Raw genomic sequence first — 23,759 nt, forward strand, 5'->3', positions numbered from 1 at the left:
CCTCCTCCTACCTGAGTCCTCTGAGCCAGGACTCCACCGTCTCCACAGCTGCCAGTTCTGTAGGCCTTACCCTACATTCTGAGATCTAGGTGGTGGGGTGAAGATCCCAAGTGAGTGACCAGCATGACCTCCATATTCGGAGTCCAGTATATGGGATCTTCAGCGCTGGGCTCTTGACTGTCAAGTCCTTACCCTGGAATACTAGCCTGTCTGTGGGGAGCGCACTTCTCTTTTCTCTTCTCATCTGTCTCTCTCTCTCTCTTTCTCCCTCCCACTTTTTTTCTGAGACAAGATCTCTCTGTGTAGTCTTGGCTGTCCTGTCACTTACTCTGTAGACCAGGCTGGCCTCAAACTCACAGAGTTCCACCTGCCTCTGCCTCCCCAGTGCAGTCTATGGGATCTCATTGGTCAACGACCCACGAAGAGGTAACGCATCCCTGGTACTGGGTTTTTCATTTGCTGCCAAGTGGTGTCTGGCCGGGGCGCTGTGCCCTTGTTATGGGGCAGCTCCGTTAAAACTAATGCTTTAAATTTAGATGTATGACTGTTCTGCCTGCATGTATGTCTGTACACCAGCGTACATGCCTGTTGCCTTTGGAGGTCAGAAAACAGCAGCTGGCCTCCCAGGGCTGAAGTTGAGAGGTGCCATCACGTGGGTGCTGGGGAGAAGCCAGGGCTCCAACTGGTGAGTGTCCCTCCAGCCAGCACCTTCATCTGCGCACAAAGTCTTCTACACCAGGAGGTTTCCATGTGGCTTTTTCAAGAGGCCCCGGATGTTAGTTATCTCTCCCTACATTCTCTTCTTTCCCTCCCAATCCCCACCCCAATTCATCCCTTCCTGTTCCACTATTCCCCTTCAACCCCGTGTAATCATTGTGTCTCCTCCAAAACTTGGAATCCCTCTACGGCCCTGCAGTAGCGTCCTGACCTCTGTGAGTACGCCAGATGCAACCCATACACAAACACCTGAAATTTAAGGCTAACACCCCAAGTTAGAGAAAACATGACACGTGTCTTTGTGAATCTGGGTCGCCTCAGATTTTTTTGTTTTGGGGTTGCAGCCTGTAGCTAGCAGCTAAAGGTCAGATTGCTCCCAACTCCATCCATTTGCCTACAACTTTCTTGATGTCATTTAAAAAAAAAAAAAAAACCTTTTTAAAATGTATGTGTGTGGGGCCACATGTGTGCTGGTGTCCTCAGAGGCGTCAGATCTTTTGGACCTGCAGTTGAGGGTAGCCCACCTGAGGGTGCTGGGAACCAAACCTGGGTCCTCTGGAAGAGCAGCAAGCGCAGGCATCTCTTGAGCCATCTCTCCAGTCCCCAGTCCATTTTACCTACAAAGCTGAATAATATCCTACCGTGTGAATGGACCACATTTTCTTTATCTGTCAGTTGATAGACATCAGGCTGTTTCACTTCCTGCCTCTCATGAACATGGATGAGCAAGTGTCTCTCCACAGTAAGATCTAGTGTTGTTTGGGTATGTGCCCAAGCATAGCATAAGCAGATGACGGGGTAAAGCTCTTTCTACCCTGGTGCCGAGGCCTTTAGTTTATTTCACTGGGGTGCAGTCAGTTTTGGCTCCAACCATTGATGCCAACATCTGGTTTGGGGTTTTCTTTTTTTTTAATCATGGCCCTTCTGACTCAAGATGAAATCTCAAAGTAGTTTTAATTTGCCTTTTCCTAGTGTCTAAAGATGCTGAACAACTTTTCAACTGTTTCTCAGCCATATGTAGTTCATCTTTTGAGAACTGTTTAGTCCTATGCCCTAATTGAGTCGCTTATTTTCTTGATTTTTTAAAAAAATGTCTTTGTATATCCCAGAACTAACCCTCTGTCAAAGGTATAGCTGGTAAAGATTTTTCCTGTGCTGAAGTGTGTCTCTTTACACAAATGACAGTGTCTTTTTGTTTGCATAAACTTTTTAGTCCTGTGTGGTCCCATTTGTCAGCTGTTGGTTTATGCCTATGCTACCGGGCCCTTGTTCTGAAAATCCTTTCCTGTGCCTGGAGTTGAAGTGTATTCCCTACTTTCTCCTTGGATTTAGGGAATCGGTCTTATGCTGAGAGCTTTGCTTTAGAGTTGAGTTTTGTATAGGAGGTAAGAATCAAGTTTCATTTAACTATCCGATTTGACTATCAACGTTTTTTCAAGTGTGCAGTTTTGGCCTCTGTGAAAAAGAAATGTGGTGACCATAGGTGTGTGGACTTAAGTCTGAGTTTTCCTTTCTACTCCACTGCTCAATGTTTGTTGTTATTCAGTACCGTGGCGGTGGTATTATTGCTCTGTAATACAACTTAAAATCGGGTGGTTGATATTTTAAACCTTGTGTGAGGTACGCATTCATGCGGAGGCCGGAAGACTGCATCAGCTGCCTTCCTCCGTCACTAAGCTGACATTTTTTTGAGGCAAGATCTCAAACTGAACCTACAGCTCAGTAACTGGCTATCCTGGCTGGCCAGAAAGCCCAAGGTCAGGCTGTCTCCACCGCCGTGACCCAATGCTGCTGTTACAGACATGCAGCGCCACAGCCAGCTGGCATGTATGAAAGGGGTCTGCACTTAGAGCCAACCCTTACCTGTACCGTCTCCCCAACCCACTTCATCACTTGTGAAAACGTACAGTATTTTGCTTTTTTAATTGTTTGGTTGGGTTGGTTTTTGAGACAGGGTTTCTCTGTGTAGCCCTGACTGTCCTGGAACTTCTGCAGACCAGGTTGGCTTCAAACTTAAGAGATTCACCCGCCTCTGCCTCCTAAGTGCTGGGATTAAAGGCGTGCACCACCACTGAAGCTTTAATTTGTTTTTTAAAAGATTTTTTTTTATGTGTATGAGAATTTGCCTGCACGAATGCATATGTACTCTATGCAAAACTGGTGCCTGCTAAGGCCAAAAGAGGGCACTGGCTCCCCTGGCCCTGGAGGCAGAGAAAGTTGTGAGGCACCATGTCTGTAAGAGCAGGACCACCACACCAGCTAGGCTTATTTACGATCTTTGCTTTCCAAGACTTCATCATGGACTTGACATTAGATACTGCATATTACCAGATCTGAGTTTTGTAAATTCTGTAACTTGTCTATTCTTTACAATGTCTTTTTATTGCAAGTTTCTGATTTAAATGAAGAATATCAATTTCTTTCTTCTGTCTCAAGACTTGTATGGCACATCCAAGAACCATGCCTAACCCATGTTCCCGTATTCCCTACCAGCTTTTCCTCTAAACTTCAGCGTCTAAAAGCTCTTTGATTCTCCAATGCAGTCTGAGTTCATATATGTTATCTGAGTTATGTGTGTTACCGAGTTGGTTCGTGTTTCCCCTACAGAAGTCCAAGTCACCCAGAAGACGGTTCTTGGCATCCAACAAAGGAAAACCAAAATGGCCACAAGCATAATGCTTTGTTCTCTGCTGTACTTCCCAGCCTGTGCCCAGCCCTGTCCCTGCGCCACTCTGAATGTCATGCTGTGCCTTCCCAGTTTCAAGGAGCCAGAGGTCCCAGAACCTTGTTTACAAAGTTGTTTTGGCTCACCTTAGTTCTTTGGATTGATGTGTAAATTTAAAACTTGCTTGTCACTTCCTCAAACACATGCGGGGATTTTGCTGGTTGCACTTTATCTATAGATCAGTTTGTGGAGAGCCGGCATATTAGCGACAGGGTCGTCTCATCTGTGAACTAAGCCCATGGACTTAGTTCATTTCTCTTAGCGACATTTTGCCATTTTCCGTGTGTAAACCTTACACGTTGATAAAGGGCTTCCTTGGCATGTTATTAGTTTGATGCTACTGAACATGCAACTGCTTTTGGACTCACTTTTAGTATTATGTACAAGGTATGTATGAGTATGTAAAGATACACAGTCATCCTGCAGCCTGCGGACTCTGCTCAGCCCAGTGCCAGTGTTTCCTGGGATTGGCTGTGTCATGCTGTGCCGTTCAGTTACCTTCTCGTTGTTTATACGGCCGTGGTGTGCCTTTTGATTTACTGCAGTGCCCCGTGAAATGGCCAGAGCACATGACTTTGCCTTGCCTCTGTGTCGGAAGAATTAGGTCATGTGCTGTTAACTGTGGTTCTGGCTGTGTGATACTCACAGAGTCTAAAAGACAGTATAATGTCTTGATCCCAGGGGTCCTGGAGAGGAAGAGGGAGCCGGAAGGCGATGTGGGAGGCTGAGTCAGGAGGACTCAGCTTCTCCAGCTCTGAAGGCAGAGAAAGGGGCTGTGAGATGGAGCACGCTGGCGGCTTCTAAGACCGGCCAAGGACACATTCCTAGAGCCTTCAAGAGGGCGGCCCTGCTGACACCTGATGAGAGCCATGCCGTCTGCCAACTCCCAAACTGTAGGATGGTAAACTCGTGTAGTTTGATAGCTCTAGGGCTGGGGATCTCTCACAGCAACAGGTTCAAGCACATACGGTCATTCTTTCCGGCCATGAAAGCGCTCAGCAGTGATTGTGGAGAAATTTTGTGAATAGCGTTGGACTAGGCCAAACATTCTTCTGAGGTCATCCTATAGGTGATCCTGTTCTCCACTCGGATGACCTGCTACACCGGGTGGTGTTCAACATTACATTCCTGAGGTAGGTCCCACATGGTCTGGTATATAATGTTGCTGAACTTGAATCTAGGTTGGTGACATTACAGATTTTTGTCTTTCATGTGTGTGATCTCTTTCTGGGGCTTTGATATCATAGAAACATTAGTCTGATAACTGAGCTGGGAGCAGCCAGAAACCTCTTTGTATGCTTGATGTTACTGACAGAAGACACCAACGAAGCCACGTGGCCTCTGCTCTCTGTGGAACACTTGGGCTGGAGTAGGCGTAGTCACAAGCCACCTCCGAGACTTTCTCAGGTTGATGCCAGAGGGTCAGGAGTTTGAGTCCAGTCTCAGCTAGAGAAACTCTGTGTTAATCAATCCCTCTCCCCCCACATATGTCTGGCTATGTTGCCCAAGATGGCCTCAAGCAATTTGTAGCCTCCCAAACAGCTGACAGGCACATACCAGCCCAGTTAATTTGTTTTTCCAGGGATCTGTCCACTTCATTTTCGTTTTCTCCCTCACAGACCCTGGTGACTTCCACGTGAGCAAGTGATTTCCTCTTTCATGACTTTTAAATCTTTCGATATAGAAGTCATTTTATTTTGATCCAGTATGGGTCAGAGTTTGATTTTTCAATGTCTTAAAAGAACTTCTGATTTTCTGTTTTACTGATTTTCCTTTTTTGGGGGGTAGGCTGTATTTTTGAGACAGGCCTTATTCCGTAGCTCAGTCAATCCTTGAATTCACTGTGTACCCACGCTGGCCTCAGAACAGAGTGCTTCTGCCTCAGCCTTTTCAGGAACGAGATCCCTGGTGTGAGCCGTCATGTTGCCTGTAATGTCTGATGTATTCTGGGGTGCGAGGATCTGCACAGCTCCCTAGGCGCTCTGTCCCCAGACTTGCACCCAGCTTTTCCTTCTGATCATTTGGGTTTCATCTGTTTTCTTTTCTTTTTTTAATTTTATATACCTTTATTTTATGTGCATTGATATTCTGCCTGCATGTCTATGTGACTAGAATGTCAGATCTTGGAGTTACAGTTGTGAGCTATCATGTGGGTGCTGGGATCTGAACCCAGGTCCTCTGGAAGAGTAGTCAGTGCCCTGAACCACTGAGCCATCTCTCCAGCCCCTCATCTGTTTTCTTGTTTGGGGTAAAGCCTGCAATTTTGAGACCTTTTGTTTTCTCAAATAGGTGTTTAAAGCTATAAATTTCTTAGGACTAAAGATAAAGCTCAAGGGTAGAATACTTGCCTGGGCATGTGAGGTCCTAGGTGCAGTCCCAGGCTGCACCCACTCACCACATCTATAATGTCTATATAAATATATATTACATATAAATATGTATCCTCCCAGCACTGTATGTCACTTTAGTGTATTTTCCAATTTCACCTCCTGACTCATTTAATATTCAGAAATGTTTATTTGGGTTCTCTAACTGTACCTGGTTTGAGAGCACACTCTACACTCTATCCTTTGTGAGTTGGTGTATGAGACACGATCTGTCCCAGAGATGCTCATGACATCTAGGGAAAGTGGTCATCAGATACAGGTGAGTAACATTAACATCTCCAGTTACCGTGGGGTGAAAGTCTGGACCCAGATTTCTACCCAGGGGACTGGACCCAGATTTCTACCATCACTGCAGTCCTCAGGGGACTGCAGGAAACCAATGCAGGAAGCATGACAGGGCTGCAGAGCCGCAGCCAGGGTGCTTACTGACAGCAAACAGGCTCTGTGAGCTGTGCAGCTGAGGAGTAGCAAACGAAAGAAATGTGTCTTCCTCCAGGTCCAGCCAGCTTCAGTGGCTCTCCGGGAGACCAAAAGTCGGAGAGCAGAGGTGGTCCCCTGCCCCTGATACTCACACAGAGGGATGGGTCACTAGGACAGAAAGAGCTAGCCACCCGAGCTCTAGGCCACGTGCCAGGGCTGCCCTGGCCCCACCCCACTGCTGCCCCGTTCCTTATTCTTGTCCTGGCCTTTGTGACCCTAAGACACACATCTACAGTGGTGGGCAGGCCAGAAGCCCACCTCTTCCAGCTGGACGGACAACAGTGACTAGAAGTCTGGGTCATGAAAGCTGGAAACAGAACACTGAGTACACCATTTGCCTTCCAACTGTGGGTGTGTGGTGGGGACAGATCCTGCTGCAATCTAAGCGGCCTCTTGTGTGACTCTCACCTCAATTGAAAGAAAGTTTGTTTTGTTTTGTTTTGAGAAAGGATCTATGTAGTCCTGACTGTCCTGGACCTCACTCTGTAGGCCAAGCTGGCCTTGAACTCACAGAGACACTTGTGTCTCTGCCACCTGAGTGCTGGGATTAGAGTCGTGTGCCACTGCACCTAGACGGTTATAATTGTTAAGTCCTTTGTGGTTTCCCAGCTATACAGGGATAGGGTGGGGCGAAGAGGGTGCTCTGGGTGGGGGAGCCAGCATAGCACTTGCTGAGAATTCAGGACACTGAGCACAGCCACAGCCCCCACGGTGGCCAGCCCAGAAACTGCCCACCCTAGAGAAGGGCCTTCACCAATGGCCAGCTTCAAGTACATCAGAATGCTGCCACACCGAGGCACAGGCTTCAGCCCACACATGGGCCAACCTTAGACCCCCTTGGCCAGGCTGTGACACCACCTGCTCTTAGGGATCTAGGTCAGTCACACTGACACAGAGACACACGGGCACTGATTCCTGGCAGCTGGCTACTACCCCTGAGGCTAGTCTCAAAGGGAGGAAAAGCCAAGGGGCCAGCCATCTCCTTTCTTCCTCAAGAGCCAGCATGCCAATGGGGGACGCCCTGCCTCAGCCCCTCCCAAAGCCAGCACCACTAAGAAACTGGGTGCAAACTGGATGACATGTGACCACAGGCCCCTGAGGCTATGTACCTGTAAAGCCAGAGATAATGTAGAGTCCATAAGCAGGGATTATGGGAATAAATACTTTTAACCTTTCTCTCTTATAAATACGCATTAGAACATTTGATTACACAAGCTAAGGGCTCTGAATTAACTTAAAATTAGACTAGATCCTGCATGAGCAGCAGGATAGTCACTTAAAAGTCCCTGTCCGTATGCCTCAGTCCCGGGGCACCTTGAACTGGTCTTTCTCCCTGCGGATGGCCCTCATGGTGGTCACGGGGTCCGTCTCACCAGCGTGCTGCTGCACAGTCTTCTCCCTGTGGAGGCAAGAGATGAGCACAGGCTGCAGGCAGACACACAGCCTATCTCAGGAGCCAGAGTCACTGCTGGGGACAAGCCAAACAGGTCCTCCCAGCATGCTGGTGGGAAGCCACCAACTCCCTGCTGCCTACCCAGCCCAGAGTCTCAAAGAGTTTCAAGGATCCTTCAAGAAGCTCTCCCACATGGGCCCTTGGTCCTCCACATCCTTGCAAGCTGCCAACGAACGCATATCTCTCCATTCATGGGACAAAGCCTGCCTCTCGGGTATACTTAATAAAGCCGGGGTGTGAGGGTCAGGCCTGCTCACTTCAGGATGGGTTAGCCCTGGTTCATCTCTTTGCTGGGAGTGAACTTAGGCAAAAATAAAGCATGAGCTGCCACAGGAAGGTAAGGCCAAGGAAGCCCCCCCTCCCCAACCATCTTACTTCACTCTCATAAAGGGGTTGTAGGTGAACTCCTCTGCCAGGGTGGATGGCACCGTGGGCTCCCCGATGGCATACTTCTCCTGTAAGTAAGACACACCAGTGGGTCCCACCTTAGTGATCTATCTTAGACAAGTGCAAGTAGAGCAAGAGCAGGCAGTGTAGACAAGTGGGTTCCTGGCTTCTACAAGCAAGGCAGGGCTCATGGGCGGGACTAGCAGTGGTCTCTAACCATGTCCCGGAAGGTAAGCTGCAGCCACTAGTACGTAGCTCCTGTTCGTGTGCTGCCTCTGAGGGGAGCGCAAGTTCTGACTTGATTACTGTGGCTTTGTGTTTCGCACAAGAAAAACACAGTGCAAAGAAAGTAACCCCCACCCCACAAGGAAACCAGCATGAGGAGCGATGAGTGACAGGCTCTCAGCACAGGGTGCCAGGAGCTCCCCAGGAGGGGCCGAGCAGTGAGTGCTGGGGGACACTGGCTGCCACCTCACCTAGCCTTGCTCCTGAACACCTCAGACCACGGCAGAGACAAGGCTAGTGCAGCTAAGCCAAAGGTGAGTTTATAAGCCGAAGGGGTCTCCGAGCAGCTCTTGTCCGGCTGTGTCTGGCTAACATGGAGGCCCTAGCTGGGACAGCTGCTGCAGCCACCCACAGGAGCCTCCCTCACCACCAGGACACACAAAGCCAAAGGTTATATAATAAAGACCAGCAGCACTGGTTGTCGTCGTTTAGCATGCAAGGCATCGGGAACTACGGGGGTTGAGAGGGGAACCGAAAGCAGCAGGATCAAATTTTCAAATTCTGAAAAATCAGTTTAAGAGTTAAACGTACATTTGGGTATACAATTGCGCAATTTCCGCTTTTAAACATATTCCCAAGAGCAGGAAAAAAGCCTGAACAAAAAGATGCACACCAGCACTCACAGCACCTTTATTATGACTGTAAACAGGAAGGCTCCCAGAGGGCTCACCCACAGCTCATGAATGAGCTCCTGTAGACACAGACGAACTCAGAAACAAAGCCAGTAGGGCTGGGCCTCAAAATAAGGCTGAGCAAGAGCCAGGGAGAACCAGGGGGGACCACATGGTTCTGTTATATAAACCTCTAGATAAGCGCAATTGACAGCGCTAGAAAACAGGGCAACTGTCAAGAGTGCCTGTGCAGGGAGGGGCTGGAAGATGGCTCAGCATAAGAGCACTTGCTGCTCCTGCAAAGGACTTAGGTTCAGTTCCCAGCACCCACATGGGAACCTTTACTAACCACTAACTCCAATCCAGGGTTCGGACGCCCTCTTCTGGCTTCTGTGGGTACTACCATGCTTGTGATACACATAGGGACACGTGTAAAACATTCATATACAAAACAATCAAGATAACTTTCCTTAGAAGTGCCTTTCAGAGGAGAGCAGCAGCGCTCTCTAGCTTGACTATGGCAGGGATTATGTGGGTGTGCGCTGTCAAAAGTCCATCGAACTACAGATTCCACTCAAGACATTCTCATGCGTGTAAATTACCCTCAGTCTGACGTTGCGAAGCTCTGGGCTGGATCCCCAGCACCCAGGGGAGATAAGCAGACAAGTAAGTTGAAGAGTGGCACTACGGTAGGGACAGTGAGCATACAGTATGATCTTTATGTGATTACTAAATGCATACTAAATGCCTAAGAATCAGGCCTGATTAGATATGATCGACTAATTAAGGGGGGCTGGACATTTCTCTGAGGGGATGGCTTTGGTATGCTGTCCAGGCAGGCCTTGAACTTGCGGCATGTCTACTCCAGCCTCTTAAGTAACTTAGATATGTGCCACCACCCCTGACTCAGCATCTGACTTCTGTGTTGTTTTGAGATGGTCTCCTATAGAACATGCAATGTAGCCAGGACTGGCCTTGAACTCCTGGCTCTCTCCACCACTCGGCCTGCCAGGTACTAAGATATGCCACCATCCCAGGTTGAACGCTTTGGTTTTGTTTGTTTGTTTCTGAAACAAGATCTTGCTATGTAGTTCTTGCTGGCATGGTATACAGAATGTATATGTAGCTTAGTCCAGCCTCAAACTTGTAATTCTCCTGCCTCAGCCTCCCAAGTGCTGGGAATATAGGTATGCTGAATTTTCTAGTATTACCTTTGTAAACCCCTTCCTGACTGGAAAAGATGCTGGATGGGGTATTTTAAACAACACAACAGACCTAAACAAGGAAGCACCACTTCCTAAACTCGACAACAGACTTACACAAGGAAGCACCACTTCCTAAACTCGACAACAGACTTACACAAGGAAGCACCACTTCCTAAACTCGACAACAGACTTACACAAGGAAGCACCACTTCCTAAACTCGACAACAGACTTACACAAGGAAGCACCACTTCCTAAACTCGACAACAGACTTACACAAGGAAGCACCACTTCCTAAACTTGACAGAGGGAGCTGCACCTCCCCCGGCTCTGACGACATTCACAGTGAACGACAGGGACGCAGAGCCCTGGGTCTAAGCTCTCGGCCATGACCTCGGGCTGTGCTGTGGCAGACATAAACCCCTGCAGACAGCAGAAACAGGTTCCTCACGTAGGGGCCAGCTGACTGACTGCTTAGTGCGGGGGACAAGGCTGCACCCTGTATGCGAGCCTCCTGTGCTAAGATGCAGCCAAGGCCTGCACTGCACCCTCCAGGCTGGCGGATTTTACTGCGGGGACCAGCACTGAGCTCCCGCTCCGCAAGGCGTGCGAGTCAGCTCTGTCAGCATCCAAGCCCCTGGGGAGCCGCCGCACCTTGACGGGCCCCTAGGACATGCTCCGGGATTGGTTGCACTCACCTTGGCCCAGGCCAGTTTCTCCTGAATGGCAGCATTGTTGGGTTCCACATGCCGTGCAAACTTAAGGTTGTTGATGGTGTATTCATGGCCACAGTAGACTTTCTGAAGAAAGAGCCAACACGGGCCGTGTCACGACAACACTATACGCTGTGTGCACTTAGGGTACTGTGGGGCTACATGGATTAAATACTACTAAAAACTGCTCGGATGTGGGGCTGGCATGGGTATTTTCACACATTAAAGCAGAGACAGGTCTTGGGCCTGAAGGGTGGGTCCAGCATGCCATGGATCTGCTTCCTGGAGCTTGTGGGGTCTTTGGGAAAGGGAGGCACTGCCTACTGTGTCTGGAGGAAGCCGGCCCAAGACTTCAAGCAGTGCCTTGTACATCTCGTCAGCAGTTCCTTCGTAGAACTTCCCACAGCCAGCAACAAACAGCGTGTCCCCTGAAAATACGATGGCGGTGCTTCAGAAGCCAGCTCACGCCCTGGCCTTCTGGACCTGGCGCTAAGCCCCAAACTTACGAACAGGCACCCAAAGCCACCCACTGCCACACCCACCCATACACCAAAAGGCATATTCACTCAAAACGGCACCCGGCCACCCAAAGCTCTCTATCCTGCCAGTTTCAACCATAGCCACTAACTCACTGCTTGGGCCTGACACCCAGGGCACCCTCAGCCACTCTCAGTGTCCCAACTCCACCATAGCTGAAATCATCACAAACCCAGTCCACGTACCACCTCTCACCAGCCTCAGATGTCCCCCTTCTCCTGGCATCCATGTTTCTGACACTCTTTCCCTTTGCTGTCCCTGAGGCCTTCCCTTCCCCAAGCCCCAGACTAGCATTGCCCTTGGCCTCACCCTACCATTGGTAGGAAACCTGACTGCTTCTGTTCCCTACACACTCCTGGACTTTGCACCGTGGCCAACGCGATTCAGTGGGCACTCGTGCCATCACTGACCTCGGCTGCCCCTGCCCAGGGAACCGGCACTGCTCCTGCGCATCCACCTGACTGCCATGAGGAAGGATCCCAAACCTGAAGTCCTGAACTCAGCTCTCCTAAACAGTTTCTGCCCAGTCTGTCTCCAGCACTGTCTCCTGTGCCTCAGTGCCCTGTCTGCCTGTTTTAGCCCAACAGGCCTTATCCCCCACTTCAGGTGCAGAAGCTGCCCGGCCCTCCTACCACACCTTCTCTGTTACACCCGCCTCCAGCTCCCCACTCCTGGCCTCCTCAGGCAGCTGACTCAGATTTCCTGGGCTACTAAACACTATATTTCTCATCACTGGCCCTCGCTGCTGATGCCAGTTTGCCTCAGCGTACCACGCAGGTATAAAATGACCTGCTGAAAGCTTGCATCACATGCCAGGCACTGCCCACCAGCAGCCCCCGAAAGTGCAGGACATCATGGGGTCTACACCTGGCAGTAACCTCCCTGTTAGACAAGATAGTCATGAGAGACCCAGCCTCAGGCTCAGCTGGGACTCAGTGACCCCTGCCTAACACACAGGCCTTGGGCTCCATCCACAGCACTGTCACATATAATAGGGCTGAGGCGATTGGGTAGTTAGTAAATGCTTGCCTTACAAGCAGCAGGATCCAAGCCTGACCCCAAGAACTCAGATAAAAACCCGAGCATGCTGGCTAGTCCAGCCTCCCGGGAAAAGTTCTAGGCTGGTAAGACACCACACCCCTAAGAAAGAGAAGAAAGTATTGTCCTGGTTTGCTTTTCTGTTGAAGCGAAAAGACCTCAGAAAGGGAAGGATTTACAATATCTTGCAACTCCCATGAAGAGATGTCCGAGCAGGCACCTAGAGGCAGGAGCTGAAGCAGAGAGCACAGAGGAGCACTGCTTACTGGCTTGCCCAGTTCGCTTTCTCGCAGAAGCAGGACACACTTGCCCAGGAGTGGCACTCCGCACAGAAGACTAGGCCACAATGATTAATCCAGAAAACGCCCCACAGACTTGCCAATATGATGAAGGCATTTTTCTCAACTGAGTTTATTTTTTTCTTCCCACAAGACCCTAAGCTGTGTCAAGTTGACAAAACATTAGGTAGCACAAGTGTCCCTGGGAATGACACCCAACACACGCCCACAGCCACACCCATGCCCATACACGCCTTCTCCCACAGCTGGCATGCCCTGATGTGGCTTTGCATGGTCAGACCGTGATATCCTGCTCCTACAGACACTGACACAGGCTTTCACAGGGCACACAGCCATGCCAACATGTGTCCACCCCTCAATTACCATGGACGGTCATAAGCTGAGGACCGTATGATTATCACTATTTTACCACTGCAGTGCTGCAGTTCCAAAAAGCCCTAGCAAAGCCACCAGTGACCACAGAGCGTGAACACACAGCAGAGCCGTCCGGTTCCGTCCATGCTATAGTTGGAGGATGCGGAGCCTCAGCTCTCATCTTTACAGATCAGCAGTTCTCATCCTGTGGGTCACGACCAGTTTCGGGTAGAACAACCCTTTCTCAGGGGTTGCAAATCAGGTATTTATGTTAATTCCTAAAAGTAGCAAAATTACAGTTATGAAGTAGCACTGAAAATAATTTTATGGTTGGGGTCACCACACCATGAGGACCTGGGTTAAAGGGTCACAGCATTAGGAAGGGTGAGAACCATGGAGGGTAGAGGTGAGCCACAGCACAAAAATGGGCCCAGGGCCTGGTAATGAACCCCACAATGCTGTGATGAAGACACGGAATTGAGGTCAGGTGTGCTGGCTCACGCCTGTAATCCCTATACTCAGGAGGATTGCTACAAGTTCCAGGCCAGCATGGGCTCCAGAGACCCTGTCTGAAATCAAAATACCACAAAACCCTGGCATTCTGTAGCATGTGGTTAAAAATAAGGGGTTCCTAGGCAATTTCGCCCAATTTCCCCCACCTGAAAGCCCTGCTATGACCTCATTAGGACGTGTTGGCATGTCCTCCAGGCAGGCTAGGAAGCCCTGTGGCTGTCATGGGAGGGCAGAGCATCATCACACTCCACACCACAACTCCAGGAAGCAGGACCCCGGCCCTCTGTAGCACACTGGCCCTACGCTCCCAGCCCCACCCCCATGCCACCTGATCGCGGTTGTCATGAGGTTGTCCAGCCTCATGGGCTGGACCAGCACCGAATCCCCTTGTCTTCTTTAAAAGGAGAAAATTCCTTTCACTTCTGGACAAATCTACTTGTCCTGACTGTGAACTACATACATTGCCCCAGGACTTCCTCGGCCTCAGCACGTAAACCACCCATGGCAAAGTCAGGCTGCTGCGGCATCACTGGGACATGTCACCAGGCCAGGGCTGAGGTACAGCCTTGTGCTGGCCCAGACCGGTTCACAGGGCTCTCTGCAAGGATGCAGGAAGGATCCTTGGGACCCCTGGGGCCTTCCTCAGCCAGCCCGCCTCCAACCCATGCCTGTTTGTGGGTGAAAACTGCAAACGGGGGCTGTCCTGTTCACACACCTGGTGGAGCAGCCAGGTACACAGGAGGAGGCCAGACCTTTGCACTCTGTCGTTTGAAGGAAACCCAGGCTCCATGAGGGCTGTGGCTTCCTTACATGGGATGTTGGGCTGGAGAAGATGCAGGCCCTGCTAGAAGGTCTGGCAGGAAGCCCCCTCTGCCCAGGAGCTTTTCCTCACACAGCCAATGCCAAAGAGACGCTTCACCTAGCCCTCGGCCTCCCGGACTCACCTGTGAACACAGCGGAGGGCTCCGAGCTATTGGGCTTGCTCACGAAGTAACAGATGTGTCCTGAAGTGTGGCAGGGTGTTGACAGACATTTCACAGTGAGAGACCCCACCTGAAACAGAGGGGCTGGGATGAGCTCCGGCCACCAGCTGCCTTTCCGGCACATCACCAGAGGCAGCACAGCTGGCTCCTAATGACCCTCCCCTTCCTGAGCACCCGGATATGCGTATCCCAGGCTCTACCTGCATTCTAGACACCTACAGAGCAGCCCAGGCCTTCTCACAGGCCTCTGGACACAGACAGGGAGGGGCCGGGGCTCTCTGCTAAGGGGTGACCCGGGTGCAAGTGCTTCAGGGGTGTTTGTTCGAGCATAAAACCAAAAGAGGCTTATTTTGGTTTTGCCTTAGAACTGAGCCAAATCGAAACCAGGCATTTTTTCATTAAAAAAAAAAAAAAAAAAAAAAGTCAGCTCCCCTCCCAAATGGCGCCTGGGGACCTAAATCCCGGTGGGGCATCCCTACCGCTCTCACCAAGGCTCACTGTACCTGCAGTGTGGAAAGGTGTGTGACCTTGTGAGTCAAGGCCCCGATTCGGTCATCACCTCCGTAAACCTTCAGCCCAGGTTCCAGTTTCACCAGCTTCTCATTCCCACCAGCATGGTCCCTACAAGTCAAACAGGAGGCCTGGGATGACCTGCTGAGGAGGAGGGCCTGCTCGCTTGCCTTTAAGCCCTGACCAAAAGGACCTAAACATTTTCCAGTAGAAAGAGGCAACCGCTTGGCAGCAGTCAAAATAACTTCCTCAGGAGTCCAGTGCACCCCTGAAGAGAGAAAGCAGATCACACACAGCTAGGGTCCCGGGCATGGTCACACACCTGGGGCACAGGAAATCACGGGGAGAGCTCCCAGTTGCACAGAAGCCTCACTCTTACTGCCCCTCCTAAGGTGAGGGGTGGGGCACCAGGATGGGGCCTGGGTCACAAAGTCCCCCCAGGTAGTCCTAATGGCACCCCCGTTTGTGCCACTTGGTTAAGGCTATGCTGGGAAGTTCTACAACTGCAACACCACCGCGAGGGAGATTTGCAAGTAGAGCCGGCGACGGTGACAGCCAATGACAGCCAAGGTGGTGGCGCCTCCCAGTCACACACCAGGGTCCCCATGGTTCCCCAGGGAACCCTTTCACCTTTTAAAACAAGAGCAGCTGAGGGCGGGGCCATGTTTACAGGCAGAGCTAGGAGGAGCCCACCCTGTGGGTCACCCTCAGCTCCCAGGCATTTCACTCCATAGTGTCCTGGAGGTTTGGGGGTCTTTTTTTTTTTTTAACTTATTTAATTTTATTTTATATGCATTGGTGTGAGGGTATCAGATCTCTTAGAACTGGGGTTACAGACAGTTATAAGCTGCCATGTGGGTGCTGGGAATTGAACCCATGTCATTTGGGAAGAGCAGACAGTACTCTTAACCACTAAGCCATCTCTCCAGCGCCCGGGTTTGGTGTCTTTAGAAACTCACTTATGTTATATAAATATGTTTTTGTTTTGGTCCCAGATGTGGGATATTGGGCTGATTCAGACAGTCCACTGCAGCAAACTATTTGCCTCATTCAGGCTCTGAGAGGGGCTCTTTCCCAGCTGCAGACAGTTTAATTCTGAGGACTCTGGAGAGGGAATAAATGCAGGGGGTAGGGGAGAGGGAGGGAGAGAGAGTGGGAGAGAGAGGCTTCTAGAAAAAGGAGGGGGGCCTCAGAGAAAGAAGAAGGCTGCTGCTGCTCCTGCAGACTGATGAGAAGAAGTTGGAGATACTCTAAACAAAGATTGGACGTTCCCAAGGAACCCGACTACCAGCAGGAGGTACCAAAAGAGAACTATGTCCCTTCTCCCCACTAACCTTCTTTCTCTCCTGTCTGGTATTGGGGTGGAGAAGGGAGAAAGAGGCCTAAGAAACTCAAATAAGGGTTGGAGAGATGGCTCAGCAGTTAAGAGTACTGGCTGCTCTTCCAGAAATCCCGAGTTCAATTCCCAGCAACCACACAGAGGCTTACAACCACCTAATGCCCTCTTCTGACATGGAGGTGTCCATGCAGATAGAGCACTCAGACATAAAGTAAATAACATCTTAAAAAAAAAAAAAGAAAAGAAAGAAAGAAAGAAAGCCAACTACAATAGATAGAATAGATTGGTTGGTAGCTAAACAATCCATGAACCAGCAGACCTCTAAGATAACAGGGAGGAACAAGTGGCCTGGCCCTCTGCTCCACTGCCTCCAGCATAGCAGTCACACACAGGAAGGAACTGTCACCTCATCACCTACTTTTAAAATATCACTACCAATAAGCAGCCACAGAGGGACTGAGAGGCAAAGCCCAAGCTTTGCTTACATCATCTCAATCAGTGAGAGTTCCCAGGGCAGGCTCAGGGAAAAAGGCTCTGGCTGTCTTCGTGGATTCATTTAGAAAAGAAAATTAAAAGCCAAGCCTTCCCCCCCCCCCCCCCCCCGCTTTGAAGAGCCTTAAAAGAGCCATAGAGCAAGTTCCAGGCCACCCAGAGTTATAAAAAAAAAAAAAAAAAAAAAAAAAAAAGAATAAAAGGTTTTGGGCAGCACTATTGAAAAGTTCAAGGCCAGCCTGTGTCAGAGTGAATTCCCATCTCAAAACACCAAAACCAACTGAACAGCAGAAGTCAATCGAGACCTCTCACAGCTTGGAGTTCACTATATAGACTAGGTTATAGTCTACACAGTCTGTATAAGGACTGTAGCCATTAAACTCACAGAGCTCCACCTGCCTCTAGCGCCCCATTTTGTTGGTTTGGGTTTTATTTGCTTAAGAAATATCAATAGCTGGATGGTGGTGGCACAGGTCTTTAATCCAGGCAGAGGCAGAGAGAGAGAGGCAGAGAGGCAGAGGCAGAGGCAGCTAGATCTCTATGAATTTGAGGCCTAACTTGCTCTACAAAGCAAGTCTGGGACAACCAAAGCTACACAGAGAAATCCTGTCTTGAAACAACAAAAACAAAACAAACAAACAAAAAAAAAACACTGATGCTTACCTACTCTTTTTCCTGACATGGATGGATGCCAACATCACTTTTGATAAGCCTAATATATGTGAAGACAGCCACTGGCAGTCCTCCTGTGACCAGAGAAGCCTCGCTTTAAAGGACCAGCAGTGAACACTTGTGCCTGAGGGTGCTCGCCTTATCCTCTGTTCTTCTTCACAAGTCACAAATACCTTACCCTGAAAGTTGCTGCATTAGTGGAGCCCAGAGGTGAGTGGCCCAAGGGGCAGAAGGCAGGAGCCTTGGTGCATTCTCTTTTTATTGATTTTATTATGTAAACAATGTTCTGTCTGCATGTTCACCTGAACGCCAGAAGGGGGCACCAGATCTCATTACAGATGGTTGTGAGCCACCATGTGGTTGCTGGGAATCGAACTTAAGACCTCTGGAAGATCAAGCAGTGCTCTTAACCACTGAGCCATCTCTCCAGCTGTGGTGCATTCTCAGAATCCTTCCTTCTCCAGTGAACGACAGGTCCCACCCACAGGTTCACCTGCAGCCTGAGCACTTACCAGTGGTGGTGAGTGGTGAGTACTGTGGTCAGCTTTACCCGGAGCTTCTTCACAGCTTCTATAACCTACAGCCAAGGAAGAGGCGGAGTAAAGGCCAGTCACACTGTTGGTCCTGCCTGCAGAGTAGGTGCCCAGCCCTCTTCCCAACTCTGCTGGCTGACTGAACTCCAGACAATAGGCAAAGGGTTTTGTTTTTGGTTTTTTCCCTTGGTGAACCTAACTGTTAGGCCCCACCCACACTCTCTCCAAGCCCCAGCAGCTCTGACTGAGGTCATTCACAGCAGAAACATGGAAGATGAGCCAGATCTAAAGATTCACATATGTCCAGGCACAGAGGTTAAAAAGTATGTGTCAGTTTTGCCAACATGGCCTGTGGTTTCCCATACCCTTCTCACTGCCCAATCTTCCAGTGGCTAGACAACTTTGTTTTTTAGTTGGTCTGTGGGTTTGTTTGTTGTTTTTGGGGTGGTGGTGTTTGGGGATAGGGTTGGTTTTCCTGTTTTGTTTTGTTTTTTTTGAGACAGGGTTTCTCTGTGTAGCCATGGCTGTCCTGAAGAAGTTGCTCTGTAGAGCAGGCTGACCAGAACTCAGAGATGGCCCTGCCTCTGCCTCCTGCATGCTGGGATTACAGGTGTGCGCCACCACCATCAGGCAACAACTGCGAATGAACTCATTTCCGCCTAGCTTCCACAGAGCTGTTAAAGGCCCTGTGGTTGTAACCCATTCGCGTGAAGGCAGGGGCCTTGGTGACAAGGCGCCGCACATACCTTCTGGGGTTGCACTGGGTCCACCACGGCAGCCTCCTGGGTGTCCTCATCAATGACCAGGTACATGTAGTTGTCGGTCAAGGCGGGCAGTAACTCAACCTTCATCGTGTCTTGCTGCACAATCAGACTCTTCCTGAAGTCTGTGTGACACAGGGAGATTCCCAGCAGGGCCTGACCTGAAGAAACACCCAAGAGGAACCTCAGGACACCTCACCAAGATTTCAGGGGGGCCATACCAATGACAGCTGGCTTTCCCAAGCTCCTGTGAGGGGATACCTTCTTTCACGACATCCTTCAGGAAAGCAGAGAGCAAGTAAGTCAGCCTGTCTCAGGTACAGAACTGTTGTTTTGGTTTTTTTGGGGGGAAGGTGCTTTTTAGGTTTTGGGGTTTTTGTTTGATTGATTTTTTTTTTTTAAATAGATCTCCATCTATATCCCTGTCTAGCCCAAAACTCACTATGTAGTCTGGGCTGCACTTAAATTCAGCCAGCCTTTGGTCTTGGCCTCTTTCATTTTTGTTTGTTTTTTGCAGTGGAAGGACAGAGCCCCAGGGGCTCACACATGCGAGGCAAGTGAGCTACACCTCCGCCTAGACTTGGGATCATTGTATTTCTGCTCAGGCTGTCCTATCTGCCTGTGGTGTGACTCAAGCCTAAGGAAGGCAGGATGAGGCACCGGAGTGTGACTGCTCACCCTCCAGCCATGGCCTCTGCACTAACAGAATTCAGTCCCCTGAACTTACAGCTCTCCACAGGCCTCTAGCCAGAGGAGAAAACAGTAGTTTCTACTAGATGGCCAGCTAAATGGAAAATTCACACAGTGCCAGTATCTGAAGGAACTGGCTGTTTGAGACTCAAGCATGAAGGACACAGAACTCAAGCAAGGACTGTCCTGGGGTGGGCCACGGAAGTGGCAAGTGATGAAGGGACAAAAGTATACTCCACCCATTAGTCAGATGTCATCTTTTCAGCACCTGAAAATATTCCGCCTGAAAATAGCCTTGAAAAAACAATTTCTGTCTTAGCTTTAAAGAGGGGAAAACCACACAAGGTGGCAGGACGACGACATTCCAACCCTTTCTCAAAATGAATTCAGGAAACAACAGCTTCTATCCTGTGAGACATAAAGCTATCAACTGTAATAGCCATGGCCAGCAAACTAACCAAACTGTACTACAGTCTGGTTTCGTGGTGCCTCAGGTGAAACCCAGGGCTTCAAGCATTTGAGGGAAGTGCTCTGTCACTGAGCTACAAGCCCACATCCAGGTTGTCCTTTCTGGTACAACAGCTGAGCAGTTTCCACACCCTTCTTATGTTCTCTCTGTAAGATCAGGCTTCTGTGATATCTGAATTTCCCTAAGCCCCAGCACTATACAAGCCCATGGACAGAAGAAGGGCGGAAAAAAGGTGAATATGAGCCCTTTTATGTATTTCCCGGCAAAGCACGGCCGGGACAAAGATCATGGATAAAGATCACGTTATTACTAGTGCTAAACCCACTCCAGGTCCGACAGGGGCATGATGGCAACCTGGAGAAGATTCGATCACACCTGAGGAAGGAGGTCACCAACTGAGGGCACTTCCAAGACCCTTCTACCTGACTTCACCCAGCCTGACACTGCCCAGAAAATGCTCCTGGGTCTTTACTTTGCAGCTAGGCACATTCTGCTTGAATTGAGGTCACAGACCTGCAGCCTTCGTTCAAGGCAAAACCCTCACACGCGTTTTATTTTGCTCAAACGTCTTTAAAAAGCAAGACGTTCAGAGAGTTGCCTCTTCTCACCGGGCGGGCTTCTGTGGCACCAAAAGCTGAGCTTCGGACGTCCATGAGCGGCGCTGCCCAGCAGTAACTGTACCCTCGCCTGGCTCTTAAACAGCCTTCGGCAGCGACACTACGGGGGATCCCTTAACTGGAGGGACTTGTACTTCTTGGTAAAGACGGTCCACAGACTTTGAATCACGGTTGTTTCCAAAGTCCCCGGCTAGCTGGACTACGGCCAGCCAGCTCCGGGGCGCCAGCAACCCACAGTCGCTACATCAGCCGGGGCGCCCCGGGGAGAGCTGACTTAGAGGCCGAGGTGGCGACCCTAGAACTGGGGTCAGGAAGGGAGCGGGTGCCAGCCCTCCGCCCCGATCCCGGGCCAGGACCCCTCCAGAGCGGCCCGCCTACTCCAAGGCCCTCTACGCGCCCGGCCCCGCTTCTCGCTCGCCCGGCGATGTTCAGCACCTGCGCCTGGAGAGAGCGAGGACTCGCCCAACCGACGTCCGGCCTGCCGGCACCCGGCCGCGCCGCGTCAGCGCCTGGACACACTCACCCAGACCGCGGCGCGCGCAGACGGCTCCCAGCGCTGACAGGCTCCGGAGGCACCGCGACCCGCGACCCAGCACCATGACCCACGGGCTGCACAGTCCGGAGTCCGCAACACCAGCGTCGCGGGCATCAACACCGGCGTTGGCGACCGCGACCAATGAGCGTCCTCCTCGCCCTGCTCCCAACCAACCAGCTCCTGCTCTTAGGCCGCGCCCCCAGGCCAGCAGAGCCCGCCCACACAGCTCACAGCCAACCAGCGCCTGTCTCTCAACGTCGCGCCGCCCCCGGCCAATCGGCGCTCCTGCCCAAAAGGTTCCCTACCCTGCCCTGGCAGCCGGGCCCGGAGGCTCGGTCTGGAAGTGGGTGTAGGCGGCGGTGGAGGCTGAGCGTACGCCTCCTCGTCTCTCCGGGGCCGTCGCCCGTGTCCACAGACCTTCGGCTGACCTCAGCGTCCCTCTGCGGCGCAAGGAAGGGCGCGGCTACTCCGGCCTGGACAGTGTCCTAAGGCAGCTGCCGTAGTCGGGCGGTCACGTGACCCGGCGTTGCACCATGGCTGCCCCCAGGCCGCTGTCTCGCTTCTGGGAATGGGGCAAGAACATCGTGTGCGTCGGCAGGAACTACGCAGACCACGTCAAGGAGATGCGCAGCGCCGTGCTCAGCGAGCCCGTGATTTTCCTGAAGCCGTCCACCGCGTACGCCCCCGAGGGCTCGCCGGTGTTGATGCCCACCTACTGCCGGAACCTGCACCACGAGGTGGAGTTGGGAGTCCTCTTGGGCAGGCGTGGGCAGGCCGTCCCGGAGGCCGCCGCCATGGACTACGTGGCCGGCTATGCCTTGTGCCTTGACATGACGGCCAGAGATGTGCAGGAGGAGTGCAAGAAGAAAGGGCTGCCCTGGACCCTGGCCAAGAGCTTCACGGCCTCTTGCCCAGTCAGCGCCTTCGTGCCCAAGGAGAAGATTCCTGACCCTCACGCTCTAAGACTGTGGCTCAAGGTCAACGGTGAGCTCAGGCAGGAGGGCGAGACGTCGTCTATGATCTTTTCCATCCCCTACATCATCAGCTACGTTTCCAAGATAATGACCTTAGAAGAAGGAGACCTCATCCTGACCGGGACTCCAAAGGGAGTTGGGCCAGTTAAAGAAAATGATGAGATCGAGGCTGGCATAGACGGGGTGGTTAGGATGAGGTTCAAGGTGGAAAAGGCAAAATGCTGAGTATTCTTAATGAGTGCCAAAAGAGGAGACAGAAGCAAGTGACGTTAACCCAGTGACAATCGTAATGAAAATCTGAAAAGTATGCCATTAGATGGCAAGGCCTGTATCAAAGAAGATGGAGCCTTAAAAATAACATCTAAAAGGGCTGGGGCAGAAATGGAAATGGGGACGACCAAAATAAAGGCTATGGAGTGCTTCCCAGGAGGAGGCTGTGTTAAATGAGACCTTGAGGAGTTGTTTTCTTCTCTAGAAAGAACTAAGACTTTCCAGTAAATCACTCTGAAGTCTATAGCTCAAAAACTGCAAAGTGAAGTGACTCCTTAATGATCTTAGCCTCTAGGAAAGCTGTTTAGACAGAGCACTCCAGCTGAATTTTACTAGGGAAAGCACTTCATCCCAGAATCAGATAAAATTTTTGTAAAGTGAGCGATTGGTGAAGTCCTGTCTTGTTTACTTTGGGTATATGATATTGGCTGTGGCTTCTGAGTTTGGGAGATAACTTTGAAATTGTTTCCAAAATAAAGATCATTTCTTGTGTGGCCTAAAAGTGCACTTTCTTTTCCTAGTGTGTATGTTGGGGGAGGGGGGTGTACTTCCTCTGGGGCTTCAGACCTTGACCTTTGGCCTCTTGAGCACTGTGCTTTAACTTATTAACAACGCGAACTTCAAAGAAGGAGGCCCGAATAAAAAAAAAAAAGTAAAAAAAAAAAAAAAAAGGAGGCATGAGGAAACTGACAGGCCCAGGAATGCCGCATTTGTTCTTGTTGCACCCCTTTCTGATAAGTCCGTCAGGATACACTGCACAGCTCTCAGGGCCCAGCGGAGTCTTCCAGAATCGGGCAGGGGCTTCCGCTGTGAGGGCACACAGGGGTCTGCTGGCCCCTTTAAGAAGGCCTGTTATATCTCTTTAGTAATTTATCAAGACAGAGAGGCATTATGCCAACTATCGTTCATTGCACGTTCCTGTGTATTCTGGACTTTTGTTTTAGCAAAACTGTGAGGTTAGTATTATTGTTATGCCTGTCATCCTGATAGGGTGTCAACTGTAGCAGAGCCCGGTGGTAACAAAATGGTCACACGCTCAGAATCTGGTTTTCACCACAGCGTAGGTAGTGTCATATTAGTAGATGTATAAGAAAATTTAAACATTCAGGTATTCTGTGGGCCCCATACTTAATTATGATTTGTTATGAGGTCCCATAATGACACCTGTTTAATAAATATCGTGATTTTTTTAAACAGAGCTTCACTATTGTA

At 50.5% G+C, this 23,759-nt stretch overlaps 2 protein-coding genes across 5 annotated transcripts; one reads left to right on the top strand and one right to left on the bottom strand.

The window, feature by feature from the left end:
• Positions 1 to 7,457: 7,457 nt before the first annotated feature.
• Hagh (hydroxyacylglutathione hydrolase) lies at positions 7,458 to 21,742 on the bottom strand. 4 transcript variants are annotated; one of them, XM_060363993.1, is made up of 9 exons: positions 21,609 to 21,742; positions 18,978 to 19,153; positions 18,211 to 18,275; positions 15,189 to 15,306; positions 14,647 to 14,755; positions 11,286 to 11,389; positions 10,947 to 11,048; positions 8,138 to 8,217; positions 7,458 to 7,708 (listed from the first exon to the last, which is right to left on the bottom strand). In XM_060363993.1, exons 2-9 carry the CDS (start codon positions 19,080 to 19,082, stop codon positions 7,609 to 7,611), a joined length of 783 nt encoding a protein of 260 aa, XP_060219976.1. In that variant the 5' UTR covers positions 19,083 to 19,153; positions 21,609 to 21,742; the 3' UTR covers positions 7,458 to 7,608. The 4 variants fall into 4 exon arrangements, with proteins under 4 accessions (XP_060219976.1, XP_021492806.1, XP_021492807.1 ...); XM_021637131.2 differs by lacking the exon at positions 21,609 to 21,742 and adding an exon at positions 21,292 to 21,450; XM_021637132.2 differs by lacking the exon at positions 21,609 to 21,742 and adding an exon at positions 21,204 to 21,340.
• A 26-nt stretch (positions 21,743 to 21,768) lies between these two features.
• Positions 21,769 to 23,049, top strand: Fahd1 (fumarylacetoacetate hydrolase domain containing 1). Its single transcript, XM_021637133.2, has one exon. The coding sequence runs from the start codon at positions 21,837 to 21,839 to the stop codon at positions 22,500 to 22,502; it is 666 nt and encodes a 221-aa protein (XP_021492808.1). The 5' UTR covers positions 21,769 to 21,836; the 3' UTR covers positions 22,503 to 23,049.
• The last annotated feature ends 710 nt before the right edge of the window (positions 23,050 to 23,759 follow it).

This window comes from Meriones unguiculatus, chromosome 11 (assembly GCF_030254825.1).
Source record: "Meriones unguiculatus strain TT.TT164.6M chromosome 11, Bangor_MerUng_6.1, whole genome shotgun sequence".
In the NCBI taxonomy this organism is placed as follows: Eukaryota; Metazoa; Chordata; class Mammalia; order Rodentia; family Muridae; genus Meriones; species Meriones unguiculatus.